We start from the raw sequence: 27,523 nt of genomic DNA, 5'->3' as shown, positions 1-27,523 counted from the left end.
GTCCAGTTTAACTCTGAAATTAATAAAGTAGTCCGGCAATTTTTAAAAATTATTTAAAACGAAAAAGCATCAAAAATCGAACCCCAAAACTTTAGCACTTTTTGTAAAGTTTCAAGAACAAAAGCAAATGGGTCATTCCACCGAATGGGTAACATTTCTGTCCCCAGGATATTAAAAGTATAAAAATGTATGAAAACTAACTCCAAAACACATTTTATTGTTAAGCAAAGTGTCCTGCATGTTAATCTTACACCAAATTCAAACTAAATATTTTAAAACATTAATAAAAACCGAACAATAGCATTTTATCTGTCCCTGCTCTCTACTTTACCTTTAAATATAAAGCAAACAATTCTTTAGATATCTTTAATTTTTTGCATTTTTGTGTGGGTCCATATATCATCTTTACTTTAAATATTTTTTACCATGGAAAGTAATAATATTTTAGATAAAATGCACATTTTAATTATGTCCCCAGATTTTGACTCAATATTTTGTTTCCGATTTCTGTTACCCAACGTTCCCCTCTCTAAAAATTTAGGAATATTCCACAATACACATTTTTAAGAGGAAGTGACATGATCTGGATCTTCTGAAGGTCATGTGAAGATCAAAAGTCACTTTTCTCATTTTCTTTTTTGTATATTTTATGATATTGGTGTGACTGTGACTGTGAATGTCAATCTTAATGTTCAGTCCTGTTACCTTTATTATTTCTTTGATGTTATCGGATTATTTTAAAAATAATAAAAATTTGGTAAATCACTAGAATTTGCTAAGTGTCTTTATGGTATTAGCACATATTTAATGCAGCTATTTCAACTATTTGCTAAATCTATGCAAAAAACCTTCAGTCCTGTTATCAAAATGCTTCCAACCTTCATTAAAAAAACAACTAGTTACCTGACCAATACTCATTTTGAAAAGAAAAAACATGTGTGTTATTAGATTTAGTGTTAAAAAAGAAAATTATCAACTTCAATTTTGACGAGTTACAACATGCAAATGGCACTGATTCGGTGGAATGACCCAAATATACTTTTATTCTATTTTATAACATCCATAGTACCTTTCTGTTGCCCGTAAGTTTTTTGTTGTTGTTCTAAGACTTTGAAATGTGAGAAAGAAAAAACTTTTTTCTGTGAATAACCCTTTTCTGAAGTTTAAGAGTAACTTAAAATGGACCCGTGGAAGCTATTTCTGTAAAACGGAAGCTGGTACAATTCTGTGCAAACATTAGAAACTGTAAGGCATCCAAAGGGGTCAAGGTCACTTTGAAATCTGGCAGTAAAAATGCAAACCTTACAAACCTCTAGAGAGATTATGTAAAATAACAACAAACCACTTTTACAATTTTTTTTGACATAGACTACCGTTCTGACTTTTTTGAACAAGTGTGTTACTCTTTCAAACCTAAAATTAAAGTGGTATACAAAAAGCAATATTATATCACATTCTTAAAAATCAACGAGTACATCAGTATAAGCCAATGTTTTGATGAAATCACATAAATTGCATTTATATTGACAATAAATAATTTCATTTTCCTCTGTTATGTGCCCAAAATGTAAATTCGTTTACTTATCATGTCCCACACAGCAATTCACAAATATATACACAGCAATTGCCCATTTGATTATGTTTGTAATAAAGATACGGGACCCAGTCTGTGAAAACCCAGCTAAAGTAACTTTTTTAGTTTACTGTTATGAAATCATCCTACATATGTAAAGAACATTCTGTGAAAATATAACCTTGATAATTTTAATATTAAATGACTAAGAAAGGTCATGTCAAATATTGAAATTGATGTTAAATCAATTATTGAAATCAAACTTTTATGCTCCTAATTGTCATAATTAGATTATGAGATTTTAGAGTCACACATTCTAGTCTGTAGTTATCAATGATGGACATAATTAAAGTTGTATTCCTTCAAGGCATTCTCTAAAACATTGCAAAAAATGTAATGTCTATTAAAAGTATATATTATAAACTGTACATATTATAATTATATTATATAGATTTTGATATATTGATATTATTTTCCATCAAACTTTGAGTAGGCTATACAGTAAAGTATTGTCAGTGGAATTATTTCTGGCAATACGTCAATTTGCAGTGGTGCTCTTTATGACCCACATTGTCTATATATCCTTTTTAAACACTGCTGAAGATAACACTTCACAGAAATTTTGACAAAATTTCTCGTCAAGAAGCTACTTGATAAGAGTATAAATTTAGCAAATTCTTATCAAAGGGTAACTATTTTGAAAATGCTAAAATGTAATATAGTCCTAATCAATTTTGGATGGTTTTATAGACACAACATTTGCCCATAATCACATTCGTTTATACAGCATTTCCCGTTTCCTTCCACTTTGACACCTTGACATGTGAGAGTAAAAATAAGTGAAAGTCGCCTGCAGTTTCCTCCTCTGTTAACCTTAAAGACTGGGCTTTTCCCGAGATCAGAATTCCTGTGCTTGGTCGACGTCACAAGGAATTCTGGGAAGGGAAGTTATGAAGCATAGCTGTGCAACCATATAAATGCCCCATCACAGTTATTCCCAAACAGAACCATCATATTAGTAAAAGAACTGCAGAGACACCGAAAGGATCACATCACTAACAATGGTGAGTTATTATACTTACATTCTTTAAATATATTTTTGTGTATCAGTGTACTTTATCAATCTAGTGTCATTATATGTTTATGCAATTGATATAATCCTTCAATTTTTCAGAGCTTCAAAATACTGTTATGTGGAGGCAACCCTTTGCAATTTTTTGCTTCCCTTCTTCTTATTTCTTCAGGTGAGAAATCATAAAGTTAGCAACAACTCAAATGTGTTTAATTTTACATTTGACAACCTGTAAAATAGTTAAATCAACGTTGTTTTAATTCTGCAGTGTTAAACATGTGGACGGGCACTGAAGGCTGGTCATACCATCACTCAGACTCTACCATGAGCTGGGAAACGGCAAGAGACTGGTGCAGGGAGAACTTCACAGACATGGTGGCCATCCAAAACAAAGAGGAGATTTCTTATTTAAACAACTACTTGCCAAAAGTTTCTGGGTATTACTGGATTGGGATACGCAAAATTAATGACACCTGGATCTGGGTGGGAACCAACAAGAAACTTACTGATGAAGCTAAGAACTGGGCAAAAAATGAGCCCAATGGAAAGAAATATAATGAAGACTGTGTGGAAATATACATTAAGAGAGACGAGGAAGCCGGCAAATGGAACGATGAGCAGTGTTCGAAACGGAAGACTGCGTTATGTTACACTGGTAGGTGGTCTTTGCTAGTTTATGATGTAAACTAAAATGAATCTGTTGTGTCATATATGCATTGATTAAAGGTTAAATCAGTAACATTAGAAATACACAAATTTCTTCTCAGCATCCTGCAAAGATGATTCATGTGTCAGTAGTCATGGCGAGTGCGTTGAGACTATAAACAACCACACATGCTCATGCTTTGAAGGTTTTTATGGAGAGATGTGTGAGAATGGTGAGTAACATTTCTCTGGACACTACTGACATTTCTGTTTAAACATATAGGCTCATTATGGTGCTTCTCATTTTCGGCTTTTCAGTAATAAAATGCAAACCAGAGGACATCACCAAACCAGATCATGGCACCTTCCACTGTTCTGATCCTAATGGAAACTTTTCATATGACTCTCTATGTGAATACTCCTGTGATGAGGGTTATAAACTAAATGGTGCCAGTATGGCAAAATGCACCGCGACAACAGAATGGTCGAGCAAACCACCAACCTGTGAACGTGAGTAGAATTTTTGTGAAGCAAATTTAACTATTTTTCACTAGTAATAAACCTGCATAGGCCGATTTATGATCAATTTAAAACAATTAACTTTTCTAATTTAAAACATGAACAGAAATCTATTTTAATGGCACAAGTTCAATACTGTAAGTTAGCAAGTCGGCCAGTATTGTTTGTTTAAATCTATATCAGATTTTAAAAAATGCTATCATGTACATGTATTTCTAATTTTCGTGATTAACAGTCTCTATTAACATGTCTGTACATTTGTTTTCAGTTATTCAATGTTCAAAGCTGACCACACCAAACAATGGGACAATGCACTGTCACCACGATCCCAAAGGCAACTTCAGCTCCCAATCCACCTGTGAGTTTGCTTGTGAAGAAGGATACACGTTACAAACATCCAGCTCATCTACACTGCTTTGTGGAGCCACAGGACACTGGAATGATTCACAACCCAGCTGTGAAAGTAAGAAGGCTCAGATGTCTCCATACTGTCTAGTGATATAGATCTGCTTAAAGTTCTGTGGATTTATATAATATTTCCCCTTTTCTTCTTTTTCAGTTATAAAATGCAAACTGGAGGACATCACCACACCAGATCATGGAATCGTCCATTGTTCTAATCCTAATGGAAACTTTTCATATGACTCTCAGTGTGAATACTCCTGTGATGAGGGTTATGAACTAAATGGTGCCAGTATGGCGAGATGCACCGCGACAACAGAATGGTCAAGCAAACCACCAACCTGTGAACGTGAGTAGAATTTATAGCATATATCGGATGCTGTTTACATAGATACCGATTTGGACATACTTTAAACCTTTGAAATGATTGTTTTTGCAGTTGTTCAATGTTTAGAGCTGACCACACCAAACAATGGGACAATGAACTGTCACCACAACCCCAAAGGCAACTTCGGCTACCAATCCACCTGTGAGTTTGCTTGTGAAGAAGGATACACGTTACAAACATCCAGCTCATCTACGCTGCTTTGCGGAGCCACAGGACACTGGAATGATTCACAACCCAGCTGTGAAAGTAAGAAGGTTCACTTAAAATCAAGTAGCCGGCTGAAGTCAAGCAAATAAGTTTTAATCACTGTACCAATTTTTGTTTTGTTTTTTAGTTGTAAAATGCAATCCCGAGGATGTCACCACTTTACATCACGGCAGTGTCCGATGTTCTAATCCCAATGGAGATTTTTCATATGACTCTGTATGTGAATACTCATGTGAGGAGGGTTATGAACTAAAGGGGTCCAGTACGAGAAAATGCACTGCTACCACAGAATGGACCAGCAAACCACCAACCTGTGAACGTGAGTTTTTAAAACACACATGGCAATTTAATGTGACTTTTACAAACATTTACTGGTAAAACACATCAGATCATGCTAATCCTAATGGAGATCATGTCATATTTTTTACTGCTCAGCTGTTCGATGCCCATCCCGTGAGAATCCAGCCAATGGTGTCATGGTCTGCACAGATTCAAGCTTTATTTACGGGAGTAAGTGCAGCTACAGTTGTGAAGAAGGTTATCGCCTCCAGGGGGCGTCAGAGATCAGCTGTACAAAAACTGCAGAGTGGAGTCACGAACCACCTCGCTGTGAAGGTAAGAAACTCTTGCAACATACAATATGCAGTTTCGTATATAAAGTAAACTTTGTTTACAGTAAATAAACACTTTTTGTTTATCCACTCTATAGCAGTGGAGTGCCCACCTATTCATGGGCCTGTCAATGGGAACATGAACTGCACTTTGGAGGAACCCCTCTTTGGCACAGTCTGCATCTTCAGCTGTCATGATGGTTACCAGCTTTACAATAATGAGTTTGTGATGTGCAACCACAATGGAAACTGGTCAGGGGAGGTAGCAGTGTGCTTAGGTAAATATTGCTATGGCTTTTTTTAGTGATAACTTTGGTATGACATTTTGCATCAGAAATGTTAATTTTATCTTAACCTGTACCTTACAGCTCAACCTGGACCCTCAGCATCGAGCTTTAAAGTGACAGAAGTGACACTTGGGGTTGCAGCAGTTGTTGGGAGCTCTAGTCTGTTATTAATCCTTTGGATACTGAAGAGAATGAGACGTAACGGTAAGCTAGCCATTATAATATACACTATAGCAATATAATCACATAGTTTGATGGTGAATGAAGCTTTAATAAAAACACTAATTTAATGTATATATCTTTTTGTTTTCCGAACAGCTAATAAGTTTGAACTGAACAGGTGAGCCTACTTTAAATATAATGTATCTACGTTCAATTAATTTTTACTATACTTTTGGGTTACTTAACTATATCCTATTTAACAGTACATTTTTCTATTTTAATTTTCAGCAACTCTGATACTGAGGATCCTCCACAGGTTTATAAGAACAGTCGTGACAGTCTGATTTAGGGCAGAAGTACATCATACTTCATGGGGTCTTCACAAGATACCCAGACATGCAGGAAAAATTAATTAATTGTCATTTTTCTTCCTAATGGAAGTTTTTTTTCCTGACCGAGCATATTGTTCCATACTTTTCTATTTGTTTCTGTGTAAATGTAATGTTATTATTATTTATGAGCTGTTTTTGTGACTATTTATTTAATGTAGCCTATAAAACTACTTGTGTGAAAACCAATAAAAATTTTAATTTATGAAACATTGTGACTGAATTTAATGAAAGCATTATGGGCATTACTTCCTCAACATTGTTTAGTATCAAAGTTAAAAATAAATAATAAATGACTAAATAAATTGAATATTTTTTTTTTAAACATGACACTGGACAGAGCCGATGGGCTAGTGGACAGTACTCCGACATATGGTGCATATGCACTTCCAGCCACCCAAGTTCAACTGCAGCTTGAGATCCTTTGCCAATCCCATACCTTTTACATTCCTGTCATCTCCTTATAGGGACACTCCACTTTTTTTGAAAATATGCTCATTTTCCAGCTCCCCAGTTAAACATTTGATTCTTACTGTTTTGGAATCCATTCAGCCGATCTCCGGTTCTGGCGCTACCACTTTTAGCATAGCTTAGCACAATCCATTGAATCTGATTAGACCATTAGCATCACTCTCAAAAAGAGTTTTGATATTTTTTCTATTTAAAACTCCTAACTAAGACTCTTCTGTAGTTACATCGTGTACCAAGACTAATAAAAAATTTAAAGTTGAGATTTTATAGGCAGATATGGCTAGGAGTCATTCTGGCGTAACAATCAAGGACTTTGCTGTCGTAACATGGCTGCAGGAGGCGCAATGATATAGTGCCCGAAAATAGTCCCCTGCTATTGAAAGATATTAGGGGACTATTTTCGGCTGCTGCGTAATATCATTGCACCTAGCTATGCTAAAAGTGGTAGCAACAGAAGCTGGAAAATGAGAATTAAAAAAAAAAACAGTGGAGTGTCCCTTCAAATACTGTCTATCAAACAAAAGCAAAAACATGACACTGACCCTGCCAGTGAAAACCCAGCTACACAGTAATTTTTGTCATTTACGGTTTTACACATCAAATCATCCTGAAAGAATATTTTGTAAAATATAATTTTTAATACTGACTGAGAAAGGTCATGTCATATTAAAATTATATTATATATTTTTAAATATTAATATTATTATTTTCCATTAAACCGTGAGTAGGCTATACAGTAACGTATTGTCAGTGGAGTTATTACTGCCAACAATACGTCAATTTGCAGTGGTGCTCTTCATGACCCACATTGTCTATACATATCCTTTATAAACACTGCTGAAGATAACACTTCGCAGGAATTTCAACTGAATGTCTCCTCAAGAAGCTGCTTGATAAGAGTACAATTTTGCAAATCCTTTGCTAAGGGTAGCTATTTTGAAAATGCTAAAATAGAACAGCGTTAATTTATTTTGGATGGTTTCAGTCACAACAAAAATTCCCATAATTACATTTGATGTATACAGCCTTTCCCGTTTCCTGCCACTTTGACACATTGACATGTGAGAGTGAAAATAAATGAAAGTGGACAGCAGTTCTTCCTCTGTGAACCTTAAATAGTGGGTTTTTCCAGATATCAGAATTCCTGTGCTTGTATTGGCCGACATTACAAGGCGTTCTGGGAAGGGAAGCATAGCTGAGCAACCATATAAATGCCCCATCACAGTTATTCCCAAACAGAAGCATCTTATTAGTAAAAGAACTGCAGAGATATCGAAAGGATCACATCACTAACAATGGTGAGTTATTATACTTACATTCTTTAAATATATTTTTGTGTATCAGTGTACTTTATCAATCTAGTGTCATATGTTCATGCAATTGATATAATTCTTCAACTTTTCAGAGCTTCAAAATACTGTTATGTGGAGTCAACCCTTTGCAATTTTTTGCTTCGCTTCTTCTTATTTCTTCAGGTGAGAAATCATAAAGTTAGCAACAACTCAAATGTTTGTGTTCAATTTTACAGTTGACAACCTGTAAAATAGTTAATTCAACGTTGTTTTAATTCTGCAGTGTTAAACATGTGGACTGGCACTGAAGGCTGGTCATACCATCACTCAGACTCTACCATGAGCTGGGAAAAGGCAAGAAACTGGTGCAGGAAGCACTTCACAGACATGGTGGCCATTCAAAACAAAGAGGAGATTTCTTATTTAAACAGCTACTTGCCAAGAGTTTCTGGGTATTACTGGATTGGGATACGCAAAATTAATGGCATCTGGACCTGGGTGGGAACTAACAAGAAACTTAATGATGAAGCTAAGAACTGGGCAAAAAATGAGCCCAACGGAAAGAATTATAATGCAGACTGTGTGGAAATATACATTAAAAGAGACGCGGAGGCCGGCAAATGGAACGATGAGCACTGTTTGAAACGAAAGACTGCGTTATGTTACACTGGTAGGTGGTCTTTACTAGCTTATGAGGTAAAATAAAATGGATCTTATGTGTCTGTACTGTATATGCACTGACTAAAGTTTAAAAAAGTAACATTAGAAATACACAAAATTGTTTCTTCTTCTCAGCATCCTGCAAAAATGATTCCTGCGTCAGTGGTCATGGCGAGTGCGTTGAGACTATAAACAACCACACATGCTCATGCTTTGAAGGTTTTTATGGAAAGATGTGTGAGAATGGTGAGTAACATTTCTCTGGACACTACTTACATTTCTGTTTAAACATATAGGCTCATTATGGTGCTTCTCAATTTTGGCTTTCAGTAATAAAATGCAAACCAGAGGACATCACCACACCAGATCATGGCAGTGTCTATTGTTCTAATCCTAATGGAAATTTTTCATATGACTCTCGGTGTGAATACTCCTGTGATGAGGGTTATAAACTAAAGGGGGGCAGTATGGCGAGATGCACCGCGACAACAGAATGGTCGAGCAAACCACCAAGCTGTGAACGTGAGTAGAATTCACATTTATTTATGTGAATCAAACATGACTTACACTAGCGATGCACCAATCAGATTTTTGGATCAATTAAAAACAATAATTTAATTTTTTTTAAACTTTGCTTATTTAAAACATGATCGTAACAGACTATTTTAATGGCAAAAGGTCAATATTGCAAATATGCGCTTGACAGATATCACAATCGGCCAGTATTGTTTGTTTTAATCTCTATCAGACAGAAAATGCTATCGGTGCATTTCTACTTTCATGATTAACAGTCTCTATTAACAAGGCTCACTTAAAATCAAGCATCCAGCTGTAGATGTCTTCTCGGGTCCAAAGAAAGGTACCCGGCCTGAAATGACCCGAATCACTTTTTACCCCATCCCGAGGTGCATAACTAATTTGTTAAAGAAAGACCTTACCCGAGTCCGAACAAGTGACATTTTTTACCCAACTGGACTTGAATGTAAAGAGAATGGGGAAGCTGAAGACCTGGAGCAAGGCAGATTTCGGCACCGACATGTGGGCAGTCTGCACTCTGCAGCCCCGGACGCACCAAACTCCGGTGGCCTCGCAAACCAATTTGGCCGTCTGCTTCATTTATTTTCATTTTTGTTATCTGACGACGACACAAAGGTAACGTTTACAGCTAAAATGTACATTTAAAATTGATTGACAGCCACACGATGTCACAAGCGCTCTTTCCAAACAGAGGACGGTTGGCACATCTACGCACACTTGCGAGATAGTTCGGGTCATCTCGGGTCCGTTCGGCGAAACACATTCATTTTAAATTACCCGAGACCGTTGTGGTAATTATATCCGACCCATCTCCAAGGCACATATGAAACTTTTAGACCCGAACCCGCTCAGGTCGGACCTCGGGTTCGGATCTGTGGACCCGTGAAGAAGACCGCTAAGCTGAAGTCAATTATGCCCAGCTGCACTACTTCCTGAACTTCAGACAGCTCCTTCCTGTCTGCCATTATTGGACAAACTGATCAATCCAGGCATAGATATGTATATAAAGGCTAGATGGCTCGTCCGCGCTGCTGGCCAATTGAGTGCAACGTCCGCATTTTGGCGGCCATCTTACGACAGGGCGCTCGCTCACTCGTAGCATTGAGTTTTAATGATGCAGGTACTTTTAAATAACCATAACTTGCTTAATTTTTTACCGATTTTCAAACGGTTTGGTTTGTTATAAACGTCAAAGATGTACCTATGACACTGCATACCTATACTAAAAATAAAAATAAATTCATGAAACATGTTAAAGCATCCAGAATTATAGCCACGTTAATAACGTTTGTAAAAACCCAAACCGTTTGAAAATCGGTAGAAAATTGAGCAAGTTATGGTCATTTAAAAGTACCTGCACCATTAAACTGAACGCTACGAGTGAGCGACCGCCCTGTCGTAAGATGGCCGCCAGGTGATGCCGTTAGGGACTCCGCCTTGAGCCATCTAGCCTTTATATACATATCTATGAATCCAGGTGTGTCTGATTATAGTTGTTGTGACTACTGAGGTCAGGCACACCTGGATTAATCAGTTTGTCCAATAATGGCAGACAGATAATAAGGAGCTGGCTGAAGTTCAGGAAGTACAGCTGGGCATAAAGCCTATTACGTTTTAATCACTGTACTGTACCAATTTTTTTTTTTTTTTTTTTTTTAGTTGTAAAATGCAATCCTGAGGATGTCCTCACTTTACATCACGGCAGCGTCCGATGTTCTAATCCCAATGGAGATTTTTCATATGACTCTGTATGTGAATACTCATGTGAGGAGGGTTATGAACTAAAGGGGTCCAGTACGACAAAATGCACTGCTACCACAGAATGGACCATCAAACCACCAACCTGTGAACGTGAGTAGAAATTACTTATGTGAAGCAAATATAACTATTACGGCTAGAATTGTTTGTTTGAATCGGTATCAGACAAAAATGCTATCGGTCCATCCCTACTTTTGGTGATTTATAGTTTTTATTAACATGTCTGTACATTTGTTTGCAGTTATTCAATGTTCAGAGCTGATCACACCAAACAATGGGACAATGCACTGTCGCCACAATCCCAAAGGCAACTTTGGCTACAAATCCACTTGTGAGTTTGCATGTGAAGAAGGATACACGTTACAAACATCCAGCTCATCTACGCTGCTTTGTGTAGCCACAGGACACTGGAACGATTCGCAACCCAGCTGTAAAGGTAAGAAGGCTCACTTAAAATCAAGTAGCCAGCTGTAGATGTCTTCTAGAGTCCAAAGAAATTTACCCGACCTGAAATTACCCAAATCACTTTTTACCCAAACCCGACGTGCATAAATAATTTTGTAATTTTTCACTTAAAGTCAAGTAGCCAGCGGAATCAAGCAAATAAGTTTTAATCACTTTACAAATTTTTATTTTTTGTTTTTAGTTGTAAAATGCAATCCTGAGGATGTCATCACTTTACATCACGGCAGTGTCCAATGTTCTAATCCCAATGGATTTTTTTATGACTCTGTATGTGAATACTCATGTGAGGAGGGTTACGTACTGAAGGGGTTCAGTACGACAAAATGCACTGCTACCACAGAATGGACCAACAAACCACCAACCTGTGAACGTGGGTAAAAATTATGTTAACGTATGTAAAGCAAATATAACTACTTTTCATTATTGATGAACCAATGTATAGGCCAATTTTTGGATTAAATAAAAATATTTTTTATTTTTATTAAACTTTGCTATTGCCCCTTTTTACTCTTTCAGTTATAAAATGCAAACCGGAGGACATCACCACACCAGATCATGGCAGTGTCTATTGTTCTAATCCTAATGGAAACTTTTCATATGACTCTCAGTGTGAATACTCCTGTGATGAGGGTTATAAACTAAAGGGTGCCAGTATGGCGAGATGCACCGCGACAACAGAATGGTCGAGCAAACCACCAACCTGTGAAGGTGAGTATATTTATAGCCTATATTGGATGTGTTTACACATTATGGACATACTTAAAACCATTTATCTTACTTTTGTTTTGCAGTTGTTCAATGTTCAGAGCTGATCACACCAAACAATGGGACAATGCATTGTCACCATGATACCAAAGGCACCTTCAGCTCTCAATCCACCTGTGAGTTTTATTGTGAAGAAGGATACACGTTACAAACATCCAGCTCATCTACGCTGCTTTGTGGAGCCACAGGACACTGGAATGATTCACAACCCAGCTGTGAAAGTAAGAAGGCTCACTTAAAATCAAGTACCCAGCTGAAGTCAAGCAAATAAGTTTTAATCACTGTACCAATTTTAATTTTTTTGGTTTTAGTTGTAAAATGCAATCCTGAGGATGTCACCACTTTACATCACGGCAGTGCCCAATGTTCTAATCCCAATGGAGATTTTTCATATGACTCTGTATGTGAATACTCATGTGAGGAGGGTTATGAACTGAAGGGGTCCAGTATGACAAAATGCACTGCTACCACAGAATGGACCAGCAAACCACCAACCTGTGAACGTGAGTAGAAATTACTTATGTGGAGCAAATATAACTATTACGGCTATAATTGTTTGTTTGAATCGGTATTAGACAAAAATGCTATCGGTCCATCCCTACTTTTGGTGATTAACAGTTTTTATTAACATGTCTGTACATTTGTTTGCAGTTGTTCTATGTTCAGAGCTGATCACACCAAACAATGGGACAATGCACTGTCGCCACAATCCCAAAGGCAACTTTGGCTACAAATCCACTTGTGAGTTTGCTTGTGAAAAAGGATACACGTTACAAACATCCAGCTCATCTACGCTGCTTTGTGAAGCCACAGGACACTGGAACGATTCAATACCCAGCTGTAAAGGTAAGAAGGCTCACTTAAAATCAAGTAGCCAGCTGTAGATGTCTTCTAGAGTCCAAAGAAATTTACCCGACCTGAAATTACCCGAATCACTTTTTACCCAAACCCGACGTGCATAAATAATTTTGTAATTTTTCACTTGAAGTCAAGTAGCCAGCGGAATCAAGCAAATAAGTTTTAATCACTTTACAAATTTTTATTTTTTGTTTTTAGTTGTAAAATGCAATCCTGAGGATGTCATCACTTTACATCACGGCAGTGTCCAATGTTTTAATCCCAATGGAGATTTTTTATATGACTCTGTATGTGAATACTCATGTGAGGAGGGTTATGAACTGAAGGGGTCCAGTATGAGAAAATGCACTGCTACCACAAAATGGACCAGCAAACCACCAACCTGTGAACGTGGGTAAAAATTATGTTAACGTATGTAAAGCAAATATAACTACTTTTCATTATTGATGAACCAATGTATAGGCCAATTTTTGGATTAAATTAAAAATATTTTTTATTTTTATTAAACTTTGCTACTGCCCCTTTTTTACTCTTTCAGTTATAAAATGCAAACCAGAGGACATCACCACACCAGATCATGGCAGTGTCTATTGTTCTAATCCTAATGGAAACTTTTCATATGACTCTCAGTGTGAATACTCCTGTGATGAGGGTTATAAACTAAAGGGTGCCAGTATGGCGAGATGCACCGCGACGACAGAATGGTCGAGCAAACCACCAACCTGTGAACGTGAGTAGAATGTATAGCATATATTGGATGTGTTTACACATTCTGGACATACTTAAAACCATTTATCTTACTTTTGTTTTGCAGTTGTTCAATGTTCAGAGCTGATCACACCAAACAATGGGACAATGCAGTGTCACCATGATACCAAAGGCACCTTCAGCTCTCAATCCACCTGTGAGTTTTATTGTGAAGAAGGATACACGTTACAAACATCCAGCTCATCTACGCTGCTTTGCGGAGCCACAGGACACTGGAACGATTCACAACCCAGCTGTGAAAGTAAGAAAGCTCACTTAAAATCAAATAGCCGGCTGAAGCCAAGCAAATAAGTTTTAATCACTTTACCAATTAAAATTTTTTGTTTTTAGTTGTAAAATGCAAACCCGAGGATGTCACCACTTTACATCACGGCAGTGTCCGATGTTCTAATCCCAATGGAGATTTTTCATATGACTCTGTATGTGAATACTCATGTGAGGAGGGTTATGAACTGAAGGGGTCCAGTACGAGAAAATGCACTGCGACCACAGAATGGACCAGCAAACCACCAACCTGTGAACGTGAGTAAAAACTATTTTAACATGTGAAGCAAATATAACTACTTTTTATTAGGGATGGACCAATGTATAGGCCAATTTTTGGATTATATTAAAAATATATTTTTTTTTTTATTAAACTTTGCTAATTTTAAAAATGATCATAACAGACATTAATGACAAACATTTATTACTGCAAGTATGCGCAAGTGACAGATATCACAATCAGCCAGTATTGTTTTTTAAAATCTGTGTCAGACAAAAAAGCTATCGGTGTATCTCTATTTTTCATGATTAACAATCTCTATTTACATGTCTGTACATTTGTTTGCAGTTGTTCAATGTTCAGAGCTGATCACACCAAACAATGGGGCAATGCAGTGTCACCATGATTCCAAAGACAACTTTGGCTACCAATCCACCTGTGAGTTTGCTTGTGAAGAAGGATACACGTTACAAACATCCAGCTCATCTACGCTGCTTTGTGGAGCCACAGGACACTGGAATGATTCACAACCCAGCTGTGAAAGTAAGAAAGCTCACTTAAAATCAAGTAGCCGGCTGAAGTCAAGCAAATAAGTTTTAATCACTGTACCAATCTTTAATTTTTTAGTTGTAAAATGCAATCCCGCGGATGTCACCACTTTATATTACGGCAGTGTCCAATGTTCTAATCCCAATGGAGATTTTTCATATGACTCTGTATGTGAATACTCATGTGAGGAGGGTTATGAACTAAAGGGGTCCAGTACGAGAAAATGCACTGCTACCACAGAATGGACCAGCAAACCATCAACCTGTGAACGTGAGTTTTTAAAACACATATGGCAATTTAATGTGACATTTACAAACACTTACTGGTAAAACATACATCAGGGCTGAGTTCAGCCCCGACTAAACGTTGCACAACGTTTATTAAACTGAAACGGTGATGCATTGAACACCCTGTTGTGATGACGCAAGAGTTGCAACTACGGTAGCTGAGAGGCCATTCATTGTGTTCTTTTTTAAATGTTTCTGAAGCCTGATGAAATCGTTATATATGTGTGTTTAATACTGTAAAAGACCCTCAATGTTACAGTCACTGACCTTGCCGTCCAAAATGAAAGACAACATTCCAACTTGAACCCATTGATTTGTTTATTTACTCTATAGCGGTGGATTGCCCACCTCTTTATGAGCCTGTCAATGGGGACATGAACTGCACATTGGAGGAACCCATCTTTGGCACAGTCTGCATCTTCATCTGTCATGATGGTTACCAGCTTTACAATAATGAGTTTGTGATGTGCAACCACAATGGAAACTGGTCAGGGGAGGTAGCAGTGTGCTTAGGTAAATATTGCTATGGCTTTATTTAATGATAACTTTGGTATGACATTTTACATCTGAAATGTTTATTTTATCTTAACCTGTTACAGCTCAACCTGGACCCTCAGCATCGAGCTTTAAAGTGACAGAAGTGACAGTTGGGGTTTCAGCAGTTGTCGGGAGCTCTTGTCTGTTATCAGTCCTTTGGATACTGAAGAAATTGAGACGTAACAGTGAGCTAGCCTCTATGATATACACTTATCACACGGTTTAATGGTTTATGCAGCATCAATAAAAACACTAATTTAATCTTTTTGTTTCCCGAACAGCTAATAAGATTGACATGAGCAAGTGAGCCTACTTTAAATTTAAGTTAAGTTGTTTTTACTTTACTTTTAGGTTGCTTAACTATATCCTACTTAACAGTACGTTTTTCTATTTTAATTTTCAGCTCTAATACTGAGGATCCTCCACAGGTTTATAAGAACAGTCGGGACAGTCTGATTTAGAGCAATGACGGAGATTGACTCAAGCAACTGTGAGACGCTGGCGGCCGCATGTGCACTGCAGCATTCGCAGTGTTGCCAGATCCCATTGTGAAAAATCCCTTTTAGAGTTTAATGTTTTAGCAATAATCTGACACTTCAAGAAATGTATAAAGTGAGAGTGTGCAGATTAGTGTTAGCAATGTCTCTGTTTTTTTTCTGAAATACAAGGTGTGAACTTAATTTTTTACTTCATGGCCTATTTTATGTTTTTGTACTAATCTGGCAACAAGTACCTAAACAGTAATCAAATGGCACATTATTTAGCGTGGGCAGGTTATTGCTGACATAATACTGCATTCGGTAAGACACAGGTAAGAATCATCATAATTATGTATGTAAGAAACGCTTTTAACACTAAAAAATAATTAGAAAATAACACGGGTACAAAGATGTAGAACAGTTGGGTTTAAACGAAATATGCCAAATATGTAAACATTGGCCAAGAAGTTTTTATTCAGTTTCACTAATAAGAGCACTAAACAAAGTTCTTGTTTATACAACCTAATATTGCTTATTAAAACGATTAATATAATGCTATAATAGCATTGTTGCATAAAAATAAATAAATTATCCACTCTGAGTCAGCAATAAATTATTAACAAATTGTGATCTAATAATAAAATAATGTGATATAACTATGTCCACCCCAAAACATATAAACTGAGTGTGTATCCAAAGTGTATGTTAAAAAGGTTATGGCAGAATACATAAGATCCCAGGTAAACTTTAATGTACTAAAACTACACTTAACTAAATATTTTAATAAATATAAAAGTTATGCACTACATACTAATAAATGATAAAGTTCTACTAGTACTTCAAAGTACCTAAAAAAAGATCACAATACCAGTAATACTTAAAGGAACAGTATGTAAGAAATTTATATCAATCATAAAATGGCCCTGATATGTCACTAGACATTAAGAAATTATTTTCATTTCAAATACTTATATCACTGACAAGAATGGTCTTGTTGTCATTTAAAAAGTGGAGTTGCAGCCCTCAACTGATGTCTATGTTGTCATGTTGTGTATTGGCCACCAGTTGTGTGATTGCAGTACCAGTTTTAGCCACAAGTTTTGTTATTGCAATACCAGTTTTGGCCACAATCCTACATACTGTTCCTTTAAGTAGAGTTCTAGTGCAGTGATTCCCAAACTTTTTCAGCGTGCGGCCCCCCTTGTGTACGGTGCATTCCTTCACGTCCCCCCAAAGAAAATTTGTGACAAATAACTGTTCCAAAACTCAACATTTTAATAAAAAAACATTAAATTATACAAAAAAGTAGTGCTTTTGGTTAGTAGCCTTATTTTTTAGGTTTAATTACACAGAATTCATGATAAATTAATGAATTTCATAAAATGTCATAAAACTGGGGGCCCCCTGGCACCATCTCGCGGCCCTCCTGGGGGCCCCCGGTCCCCAGTTTGAAAACCTCTGTTCTAGTGTATTGAAATAAATGGCGTCTTAAAATGGTACAGTTAAGTACTTAGATTTTTATCTGAAGAAATACTAATATTATAAGACTAATATTTGGTATATTAAAGGTGTAGCAGAGGATTTTCTTGAATTTTAGAAAAGAACCGCCTTCTCCACTTTTTAAAAAAATGCAATTGCGCAACACTCCTGATTGACAACTAGGAGGACCAATAGTCTTGATGACCAATCCCGAAAAAGAAAATCCTCCGCAATACCTTTAACTACAAAATTAGTGCACAAAATAGTACATTTACTAAGTGTACTTAAAGTGTATTTTAGTGCTGTGTTTTTTCCTGGGATAGCATTTAACTCTTAACACTCCTGGACCTCATTCATTTTCAAACCCTGGCTACGGCATTGGAGCAGAAGTGCATCACACTTCATAGGGTCTTCACAAGATACCCAGACATGCAGACAAAAAGTCATTAATTGTAATTTTTCTTCCCAATGGGAAGAAAATATGACTGAGCATATTGTTCTGTACTTTTGTTTTTGTGTAAATGTAATGTCATTATTATGCAATGTCTTATGACATTTATTCACTTATTTATTCAATGTTTGTCTATAAAACTACTTTATAAAATTTTGAATTTATGAAAAATTGTGACTGAAATCATGAAAGCCTTAATGCGCATTACTTCCTTCCTCTGGATTGTTTAGCATCAAAGTTAAATTGAATGAAAACCCATATACGCAGTCATTTTTTTGTCATTTTAGAGAACATTTTGTAAAAATATAATTTTGATATCTTTAATACTGACTGAGAAAGATGATGTCAAAGACTGAATTCATAGTAAAGGTAATGGGTGAAATCAAACTTTGATGCATTACAAGACTTTAGCCTGGATTTCACAGACAGGGTCACATTTGTTTAATAACATTGATTATCTCCAGGCAACTTTGCAGTTAACAGTACATAAAAATTTCAACATCTAAATAAAGGACAGGATACAAGTGATTGTAATATTCCTGTATCTTTCCTCACCAAAAGGGTGTGAAAAATTGTGAGATAAGTGTGAGACAACCCATTGGCATTGTGAATGCAGTGAAAGGTTTTGTTTAAATAACCCCGGTCCTATTCATCTGTCTGTCTCCTGTCAATGTGTCCTTCCCCGAATCTGTTTATAATCTACAGTATACGGTCAGGGAGTGTATGCCTGTTTTTTTTTTTTACTTATTTTATTGAATTTTGGTTGTGAGAAGATCCAACTAGCCTTTTTTGGAGACCCAGTCCCACAATAATAAAAAATAAAGCCACAATGCTTTCAAATCTGTAATGCATTCAAACCTGTAAAGAAACATCCTGCAACTTTATGTGAATCAACTGTTAAATATGGTGGGGAAACCCACATACTCGCAGAAAGTACTTGATCAGCTACACGTGTGATTCATTAAAGAGACTTAAGAGGATCATGGTAAGTATCCATATTACACTTTATATTTTATCTTAAAATTTGTATATGCATTGATATTAAAACATGGCTTTTGTCAATGTTTAGATTGCAGCTGCATTTTTTACACATTGGACTCATGATGTATTCCAGAGTCATATTGGGTATTTATCATCCTTCAATTTAAAATCTCAAATAAAAATGTATTTAGTAAATACACTACTTATATGTTGTATTATTTGAAACCTTACAGTCAACGTGGAAGGATGGACATATAGTTACTCAAATACAACAATTACCTGGAATGACTCGAGGAAGTGGTGTCAGACGAATTACACAGACATTGTGGTGATCCAGAATGAAAACGTAACACGTTTTCTTAAAAAACATTTGCCAAGAAGATCTGGTTCTTACTACTGGATCAGACTCAAAAAGAAGAATTGCAACTGGACATGGATTGCAAATGGACAGATTGCGGAATATCAGCCGTGGGCCCCTAAAGAGCCAAATGACATTCAGTCGAATGAAAACTGTGTGGAAATGTACATCACTGATTCAAACAACAGTGCCAAGTGGAACGATGAGAAGTGTAATAAGAAAAAAATCCTTTTTGCCACAAAGGTAAAAAATGGAAAAGAGAATGTGCAATACAGTTACAACTTAAAGGGATAGGTCACCCAAAAATGAAAATTTTGTCATCATTTACTCATCCTCATGTTGTTTTAAACTTGTATGAATTCTTTTTTCTGATGAACACAAAAGACGATATTTTGAGAAATTATTGTAAACAGATAGCAGATAGTGTCCATTGACTTCCATAGTAGGAATAAAAAAATATGATGGAATTTAATGTGTACCGTCAACTGTGTGCTTACAATCATTTATCAAAATATTTTCTTCATCATTTATCACAATACTTCCAAAATATTTTTTCCTACTATGGTAGTCAATGGAAACTATGCTGCATGTTTACCATAATTTTTCAAAATATCTTTTTTGTGTTCATAAGAAAAAAACAATTCATACAGGTTTAGAACAACATGAGGATGAGTAAATGACGACAGAATTTTCATTTTTGGATGAACTATCCCTTTAAGAGCAGTTTTGTGACCTTGCTTGTACAACCCCAAAACAGAAAAAGTTGGGACACTGTAGAAATTGTGAGTAAAAAAGGAATGGAATAATTTACAAATCTCATAAACTAATATTTTATTCACAGTATAATATAGATAACATATCAAATGTTGAAAGTAAGATATTTTGAAATGTCATGCCAAATATTGGCTCATTTTGGATTTCATGAGAGCTACACATTCCAAAAAAAGTTGGGACAGGTAGCAATAAGAGGCCAGAAAATTTAAATGTACATATAAGGAACAGTTGAAAGACCAATTTGCAACTTATTAGGTCAATTGGCAACATGATTGGGTATAAAAAGAGCCTCTCAGAGTGGCAGTGTCTCTCAGAGGTCAAGATGTGCAGAGAATCACCAATTCCCCCAATGCTGATGCAAAAAATTGTTTTCTGAGTTTCTCAGAGACAAAATGCAAAGAGTTTGAAGTTATCATCATCTACAGTGCATAATATCATCCAAAGATTCAGAGAATCTGGAACAATCTCTGTGTGTAAGGGTCAAGACTGGAAACCATACTTGATGCCCGTGATCTTCGGGCTCTTAGACGGCACTGCATCACATACAGGAATGCTACTGTAATGGAAATCATAACATGGGGTCAGGAATACTTCCAGAAAACATTGTCAGTGAACACAATCCACCGTGTCATTCGCTGTTGCCAGCTAAAACTCTATAGGTCAAAAATGAAGCCATATCTAAACATGATCCAGAAGCACAGGCGTTTTCCCTGGGCAACGCTCATTTAAAATGGACTTTGGTAAAGTGAAAGACTGTTCTGTGGTCCAACGAATCAACATTTGAAGTTCTTTTTGGAAAACTGGGACGCCATTTCATCCAGACTAAAGAGGACAATGACAACCCAAGATGTTATTAGCACTCTTTTCAGAAGCCTGCATCTCTGATGGTTTGGGGTTGCATGAGTGCGTGTGGCATGGGCAGCTTACACATCTGAAAAGGCACCCTCAATGCTGAAAGGTTTATCCAAGTTCTAGATACATATGATCCCATTCAGACGTCGTCTCTTTCAGGGAAGACCTTGCATTTTCCAACATGACAATGCCAGACCACATACTGCATCAATTACAACATCAGGGCTGCGTAGAAGAAGGATCCTGGTACTGAAATGGCCAGCCTGCAGTCCAGATCTTTCACCCATAGAAAAGATTTGGTGCATCATAAAGAGGAAGATGCGACAAAGAAGACCTAAGACAGTGGAGCAACTAGAAGTCTGTTTTAGACAAGAATGGGACAACATTCCTATTCCTAAACATTGGTCCTCTTCCAGCTGTTCCTTGTATGTGCATAGAGGTTTTCTGGCCTCTTGTTGATACCTGTCCCGACTTTTGTTGGAGTGTGTGGCTCTCATGAAATCCAAAATGAGCCAATATTTGGCATGACATTTCAAAATGTATCACTTTCAACATTTGATATGTTATCTATATTCTACTGTGAATAAAATATAAGTTTATGAGATTTGTAAATTATTCCATTCCTTTTTTACTCACAATTTCTACTGTGTCCCAACTTTTTCTGTTTTGGGGTTGTAGAAACCCAGCTATTTTTTGGGATATAATGTTTTCTACATAAAATCACCCTATAGAGCATTCTATAAAATATAACCACAATATAAATGACTGAGTAAGGTCATTTCAAAGATAAAAAATTAAAAACAATTGAAATCTATTTTTGATCTCATAATAGGCCGAATTTCACAGACAGGGTCACATTTGTTTGTTAATAACCCACATGAGAATAATAGAATGAATAGGACTTTAAATAATGAAAAAGCCAATACAATAGTCTAGTTAATAAATATGTTTTCTTTCAGCCCAATGTTTAAACAATCCATGCAATGACAGAGAAGACTGCATTGAGCAGGTCAACAACTTCACCTGTGTGTGTAAGGCTGGACTGTCTGGGCCACAGTGTGAAACAGAACAAATGATAGGCTATTAATACTAGTAATTTATAACTTATAAATTACTATCATTTGATTATAAACATTCCCTGATAATGCAACCACTAACCTGTCTACAGCAATGTTATGTGAGAAGTTATCCGAACCATTATGGAAATCATTCTGTCAATTCCAGCTGTCAGTTTTTTTTTGTGCTGGTGGTTATAAGCTGATTGGTACAGCTGAACTCCAGTGCAAGTCTTCACGTGCCTGGAATGAACCTCCACCTACTTGTGCAGGTACAAAATATATTTAAATACTGTATATTTTTAAGGATATTGCCTCTTATTGTATCATATTCTATGTCCATATTTTTACTATTTGCATATTTTATCACTTGTCCTTTTGCAGTGGAATGTTACCCCATTCTTTTGTTCGGAGGTGGTTTAATGAATTGCACTGAAGGCCATGACAGCTACAAATCCACCTGTAGAATTCAGTGTCCGCCCGGTCGTTTACTGCTGGGCTTCACTGAATTGACTTGTACAGCTGATGGCACATGGACATCGTCCTTTCCATTAATGTGTGCAAATAAGTAGTTTCATTTCTAATGAATAATCACTGTTCTTGCTTTTTTCTGTTTTAATAAATGGAATAATTGTTTCCTATTTGCTTAGACTGATGTTTAATCTATCCCCCCACCGGGTACCACTCATCTCCACTACAAATAGGAAAAGTGGCTACAATTTGCACAAGCTCACCAAAATTGGACAGTTGAAGACTGGAAAAATGTTGCCTGGTCTGAAGAGTCTTGATGTCTGTTGAGATATTTAGATGGTAGAGTCAGAATTTTGTGTAAACAGAATGAGAACATGGATCCATCTTGCCTTGTTATCACTGTGCAGGCTGCTGGTGGTGGTGGTGTAATGGTGTGGGGGATGTTTTCTTGGAACACTTTAGGCCCCTTAGTGCCAATTGGGCATCGTTTAAATGCCACGGCATACCTGAGCATTGTTTCTGACCATATCCATCCCTTTATGACCACCATCCTCTGATGGCTACTTCCAGCAGCATAATGTACCATGTCACAAAGCTCAAATCATTTCAAATTGGTTTCTTGAACATGACAATGAGTTCACAGTACTAAAATGGCCCCCAACAGTCACCAGATCTCAACGCAATAGAGCATCTTTGGGATGTGGTGGAACGGGAGCTTCGTCCCCTGGATGTGCATCCCACAAATCTCCATCAACTGCAAGATGCTATCCTATCAATATGGGCCAATATTTCTAAAGAATGCTTTCAGCACCTTGTTGTATCAATGCCACATAGAATTAAGGCAGTTCTGAAGGCAAAAGGGGGTCGAACACAGTATTAGTATGGTGTTCCACATAATCCTTTAGGTGAGTGTAGTTCCAACAATAGAACCAAGCGTAGTTCAACAGTGCCCTCTTCTGTCAACTCCAGAGAGTGATTGGATGAATTGACTTGACATTTGTATAGGCACAATTTTACTACAGTACAAATACCATATGGTTCCTGTAGCAAAAACATTTACTTACCAAAAGGCCAGGATATAGTTAAACCATATTCATATTCCATTTTCATAAGCATTGCTGTGTCCCTAGCTCAATTGAGCATCCACATACGTACAGATAAAATATACTATGAATGCAAGTTGCTGTGGATAAAAGTGTCTAGTGTCTACCAAATACATAATGTACATTCTTGGTGTATATGCTCTGGAAACGAATATAAATTAGGATTGTTTCACTATATATGCTGCTGTGTTATGCCCATACATTAGTTTCAAAATGTTCTATGTAGGCTATGGGGTGACATGGATGGATAATTGTGGTAAACAGACCTTTGCACTGCAGCATTTCAGCACAGAAGGAGAAGTTGCATGAGTGCGTAAAGCCTAGTTTATGGTCGCCGCGTCCGCAAGAGCGCGTTGGTGCGCGCGGCAAAAATGACGTCAACGCGGAGTGGGCGGTCGCGCGCGTTGGGTGCGCGAGACCCCATTTCGCGTGGCGCTGTGCACGGCATTTTTTGTAACTTTCCGCGCGGCTCCGCATCCGAAAATGACCGAACTCGAGGCGATTCTGTCCGAGCAGGCAAGCCTGTGACGTATCTCTTTGATCAATCCAAGCAAAACAATGTATATATTTATCTGACACTCTGAAAGTAAAGTATGGAAACTTTGCAGTTTAAAAAACTAATTATTTTACATGATTCAGAATGTTTGGCTTATATTTGTAATGAATGAACCACTGGATGAGGAATAAAATATAAACCTTAAGATGTCTGTACTGTTTGTTTAGTAAAAACGTTAATGAAATGATAATGTTTAATAAAGACATATTTAAAATATTTTTGTTTTATTCATGTTCTCATATTTATATATATCAAACTCTAATGTTAAAAGCAGTAGGGTTGTTCCAGCGGACGACTTCTTCTATCCTCTTCTTTGTGTTTGTTTTTGACTTTATTGCTCGCGTCGCCGCCTGGTGGTTAAAAAAATAGTGCAACGGCGAGCGCGTTAACTATAAACGCCTCGTCCGTTGAGACCATAGACAGTAAAAGAAATGGACACAGCGACCCCATTGGATTCAACGGAGACAAGTGAAGTCAATTAGAAGCACGCACTTCCTGGGTGTCGAGCGTACTGCGCAGACTCAAACTGAGCTTAATGACGTGGATGTCACGTGAGCAACCTGTCTGTCAACTGTAAGTCTTCTAATAGCCGTGCCACGGGAAATCTGAATCACCTACTGAATCTTGCAGAGACGGCGGGCGTGAACAGGAGCACATAGTATTCTGATTAATAATGTCCCTTGACTTTATGCCTCCATGTCCACTCGATTGCCTCATAGTCAGTAAAAGATTGCCTGTGAGCTTCTCTCCCAGTCCATACGGTAATTTCTCTACTGTGCGACAGAAAGTCGCAGGTTATGACGCGATCGTTAGCCTATTTTTACAAAAACTGCTTCTACTGGGCCATAACGTAAGATACATGGTAATGGAGCCTTTTATACATTTTCGTGTTTCTTTAGAAATAATTAATGGACAAATGGAGTCTTTAAACGCCTCAGATGTAAAGTTATTCGATGTCAAAGTGACGCCAAAATGAATGGGAGTCAATGGGATGCTAACAGCAGATGGGTGTTCGCTAAGCAATGGCGGCATCCAGGGAAGCTTCAATGAAATATGAAACCCTGCCCCCCTGGTTGAGACACCCCTCGCTGCAGCCTGCAGCGCGATGACGTAGTGGATTAATCCAATACGTAGTGGATGTTCAAACACGCATGCGCAGTTAATATAATGTTACGCGCATGCGCGGTGCTGTGTTGTTGTTGATGAACAATCGCAAGTGCTTTGGTATTTCAAGAAGAATCTGCCGAAAAACGAAGGATTATTTAACAACAGTGATTGTATAAAGGTAGGTAATTAATCTTTATTTACTGATTTGTTGTTTCAACATGTATAGTCTTGTGTAACGTTAGTGTTATGTGTCCGAAGCGGTATAAAGGTGACTTAATATGCTAACAGCGATTCTCATTTTAATCATAACGTTACTTCAGAACATAATGCCATGCGTGGACAGACTGCAGGTCTAATGTAAAACTAACCTGATTTTGCTAGGCTAACTAATGCTTTTTTTAGGCTAACTAATGCTATTGCATTGTTCTAGATGAATGTTTTTTTTAAAGGACAGTTGCCCAGTAATAGGTGCACATACTGTAACCAGTGTCACTTAATCTTAAATTAATACATCTAGATTGGATTTTTTTATAAAAGAGACTTAGTACTTGTATGTTAACAATCCTTTGCATTTTTATTTGAAAAGTTCAACTTAATGAGATTTGACTGTTTTTTTGTAGATTTGACCGGATTTGGCAAGATGCCCTTGCTCATTAAAGAAGATGGAGATGTGGCTTTTATCAGACTGTTGACATGCCAGCTTTTTCACTATGTTGTTAGTAAAGCATCTTTCAGAGAAAAGGCTCATGTAGTCTGGCTTGACAGTAAGTTATTTAATTAAAAAAAATTTCCATAGCTCAATTAGAGGATTACATTATTAGCAAATATCATCAGGTAACACACATACTAATTAAAGCATGTCACTGTAAGTCACTTAAAGCATCTGCCAAACGTGTGTGTGTGTGTGTGTGTGTGTGTGTGTGTGTGTGTGTGTGTGTGTGTGTGTGTGTGTGTGTGTGTGTATAGAAACAGTGTTTTTATTCTAAAATCATATAAAGTATCCCTAGATTTAGACTATACATTTAAGTTAATTTTTAATATTTACTTCTCTTTCTTAAAATAGGTGTTGTCAACTGGAACACATTCTCCGGGGTGTAGAGATTTATTTACAGACTGTCCACCAGGTCGAGTTGGAGGAAGGGTGTCCCAGGGATGAATTGTTCATCTATTCTGCATCAGTAAAGCAGTGGTGGCGTGGCACTGACTTTAAACTATTTAAGATCAAACTGTGACAGTGAAAGCTTTACCTGTGCTGACTGCAGTCAGTTATATGTGACCCTGCCTGTGAAAAAACAGGATAAGTCTTGAAATGTAATTATGATATAATGAGCATCAAAGTGTTATTTTCATTACTTTCACATTGATTTTGACATTTGACATGATTTTACTCAGTCAACCCCACACACCCAGACAACTTTTTCTTTGAACTTTTGCCCTTTGGCCGGCGCTACAAAGCACTGAACCCTATAAACAACAGTTTGTTCCTCAGGTTATATACCTAAACAATTAAAGCACCCATAACTTCCACACCTGTCATAACTGTATATTGTTTATAATCACCACATACTGTACATCTGAAACTACCATTCTAAACTATGCTACTGTAAATATCACCTATTATCTATCTGTACAACAACAGCATCTGAACATCCATACAGGCATCACTACACACAATTGTAAAAAAGGAGAATATATATATATATATATACATATACTTATATATACTTACTGTACCATGCTGCTTATTTAAATTATTTTTGTTTTTATATTACTAGTGTGTTATTGTCTTTAATTTAACTTAGTCATTCTATTTATGTCCATAATATGTCACCAAGACAAATTCCTTGTATGTGACAAAAACATACTTGGCAATAAAGCTGATTCTGATTCAATATTAAAGATATTAATGTTTTTTTTACAGAATGTTGTTTACATTATGTAGAATGAGTTAATGTAGAAAACAGTAAATCACAGAAAGATGACTAGCTGAGTTTTCACTAAGTTCATGTTTAGGCCTAATGTTTATTGTTAAAATGTTTTAATATTTGCAGTCACTGATCATCAGTGAATTGAATAAGCTGTGGGGTAAAAGTTAAATAAACAAACAACTTAAATAAATGACAAGTTATTTTTGTTTCCATTTAACAGTAACTTGAATAGATATATAATAG

At 36.7% G+C, this 27,523-nt stretch overlaps 1 protein-coding gene and 1 long non-coding RNA gene across 15 annotated transcripts; both read left to right on the top strand.

Moving 5' to 3' along the window:
- Positions 1-632: 632 nt before the first annotated feature.
- On the top strand, positions 633-15,197 carry sele (selectin E). 14 transcript variants are annotated; one of them, XM_073856165.1, is made up of 22 exons: positions 672-2,637; positions 2,748-2,817; positions 2,914-3,300; positions 3,413-3,523; positions 3,609-3,800; positions 4,078-4,272; positions 4,369-4,560; positions 4,651-4,845; positions 9,009-9,200; positions 10,875-11,066; positions 11,215-11,409; positions 11,620-11,808; positions 11,955-12,146; positions 12,230-12,424; positions 12,515-12,706; positions 12,855-13,049; positions 13,260-13,451; positions 13,600-13,791; positions 13,876-14,070; positions 14,160-14,351; positions 14,662-14,856; positions 14,941-15,197. In XM_073856165.1, the coding sequence occupies exons 1-22, from the start codon at positions 2,635-2,637 to the stop codon at positions 15,189-15,191; spliced, it is 4,104 nt and encodes a 1,367-aa protein (XP_073712266.1). In that variant the 5' UTR covers positions 672-2,634; the 3' UTR covers positions 15,192-15,197. The 14 variants fall into 14 exon arrangements, with proteins under 14 accessions (XP_073712269.1, XP_073712277.1, XP_073712273.1 ...); XM_073856168.1 differs by lacking the exon at positions 13,600-13,791 and having other exon boundaries at positions 633-2,637; XM_073856167.1 differs by lacking the exon at positions 11,955-12,146 and having other exon boundaries at positions 659-2,637.
- A 10,193-nt stretch (positions 15,198-25,390) lies between these two features.
- LOC129448426 (uncharacterized) lies at positions 25,391-27,244 on the top strand. Its single transcript, XR_012358670.1, has 3 exons — positions 25,391-25,530; positions 25,973-26,116; positions 26,416-27,244. It is a non-coding gene; the product is annotated as an uncharacterized lncRNA (long non-coding RNA).
- The last annotated feature ends 279 nt before the right edge of the window (positions 27,245-27,523 follow it).

Source organism: Misgurnus anguillicaudatus, chromosome 18 (genome assembly GCF_027580225.2).
Source record: "Misgurnus anguillicaudatus chromosome 18, ASM2758022v2, whole genome shotgun sequence".
Classification (NCBI taxonomy): domain Eukaryota; kingdom Metazoa; phylum Chordata; class Actinopteri; order Cypriniformes; family Cobitidae; genus Misgurnus; species Misgurnus anguillicaudatus.
The sequence above is the reverse complement of the archived record's forward strand: the minus strand, read 5'-3'. Positions and strand labels throughout refer to the sequence as shown.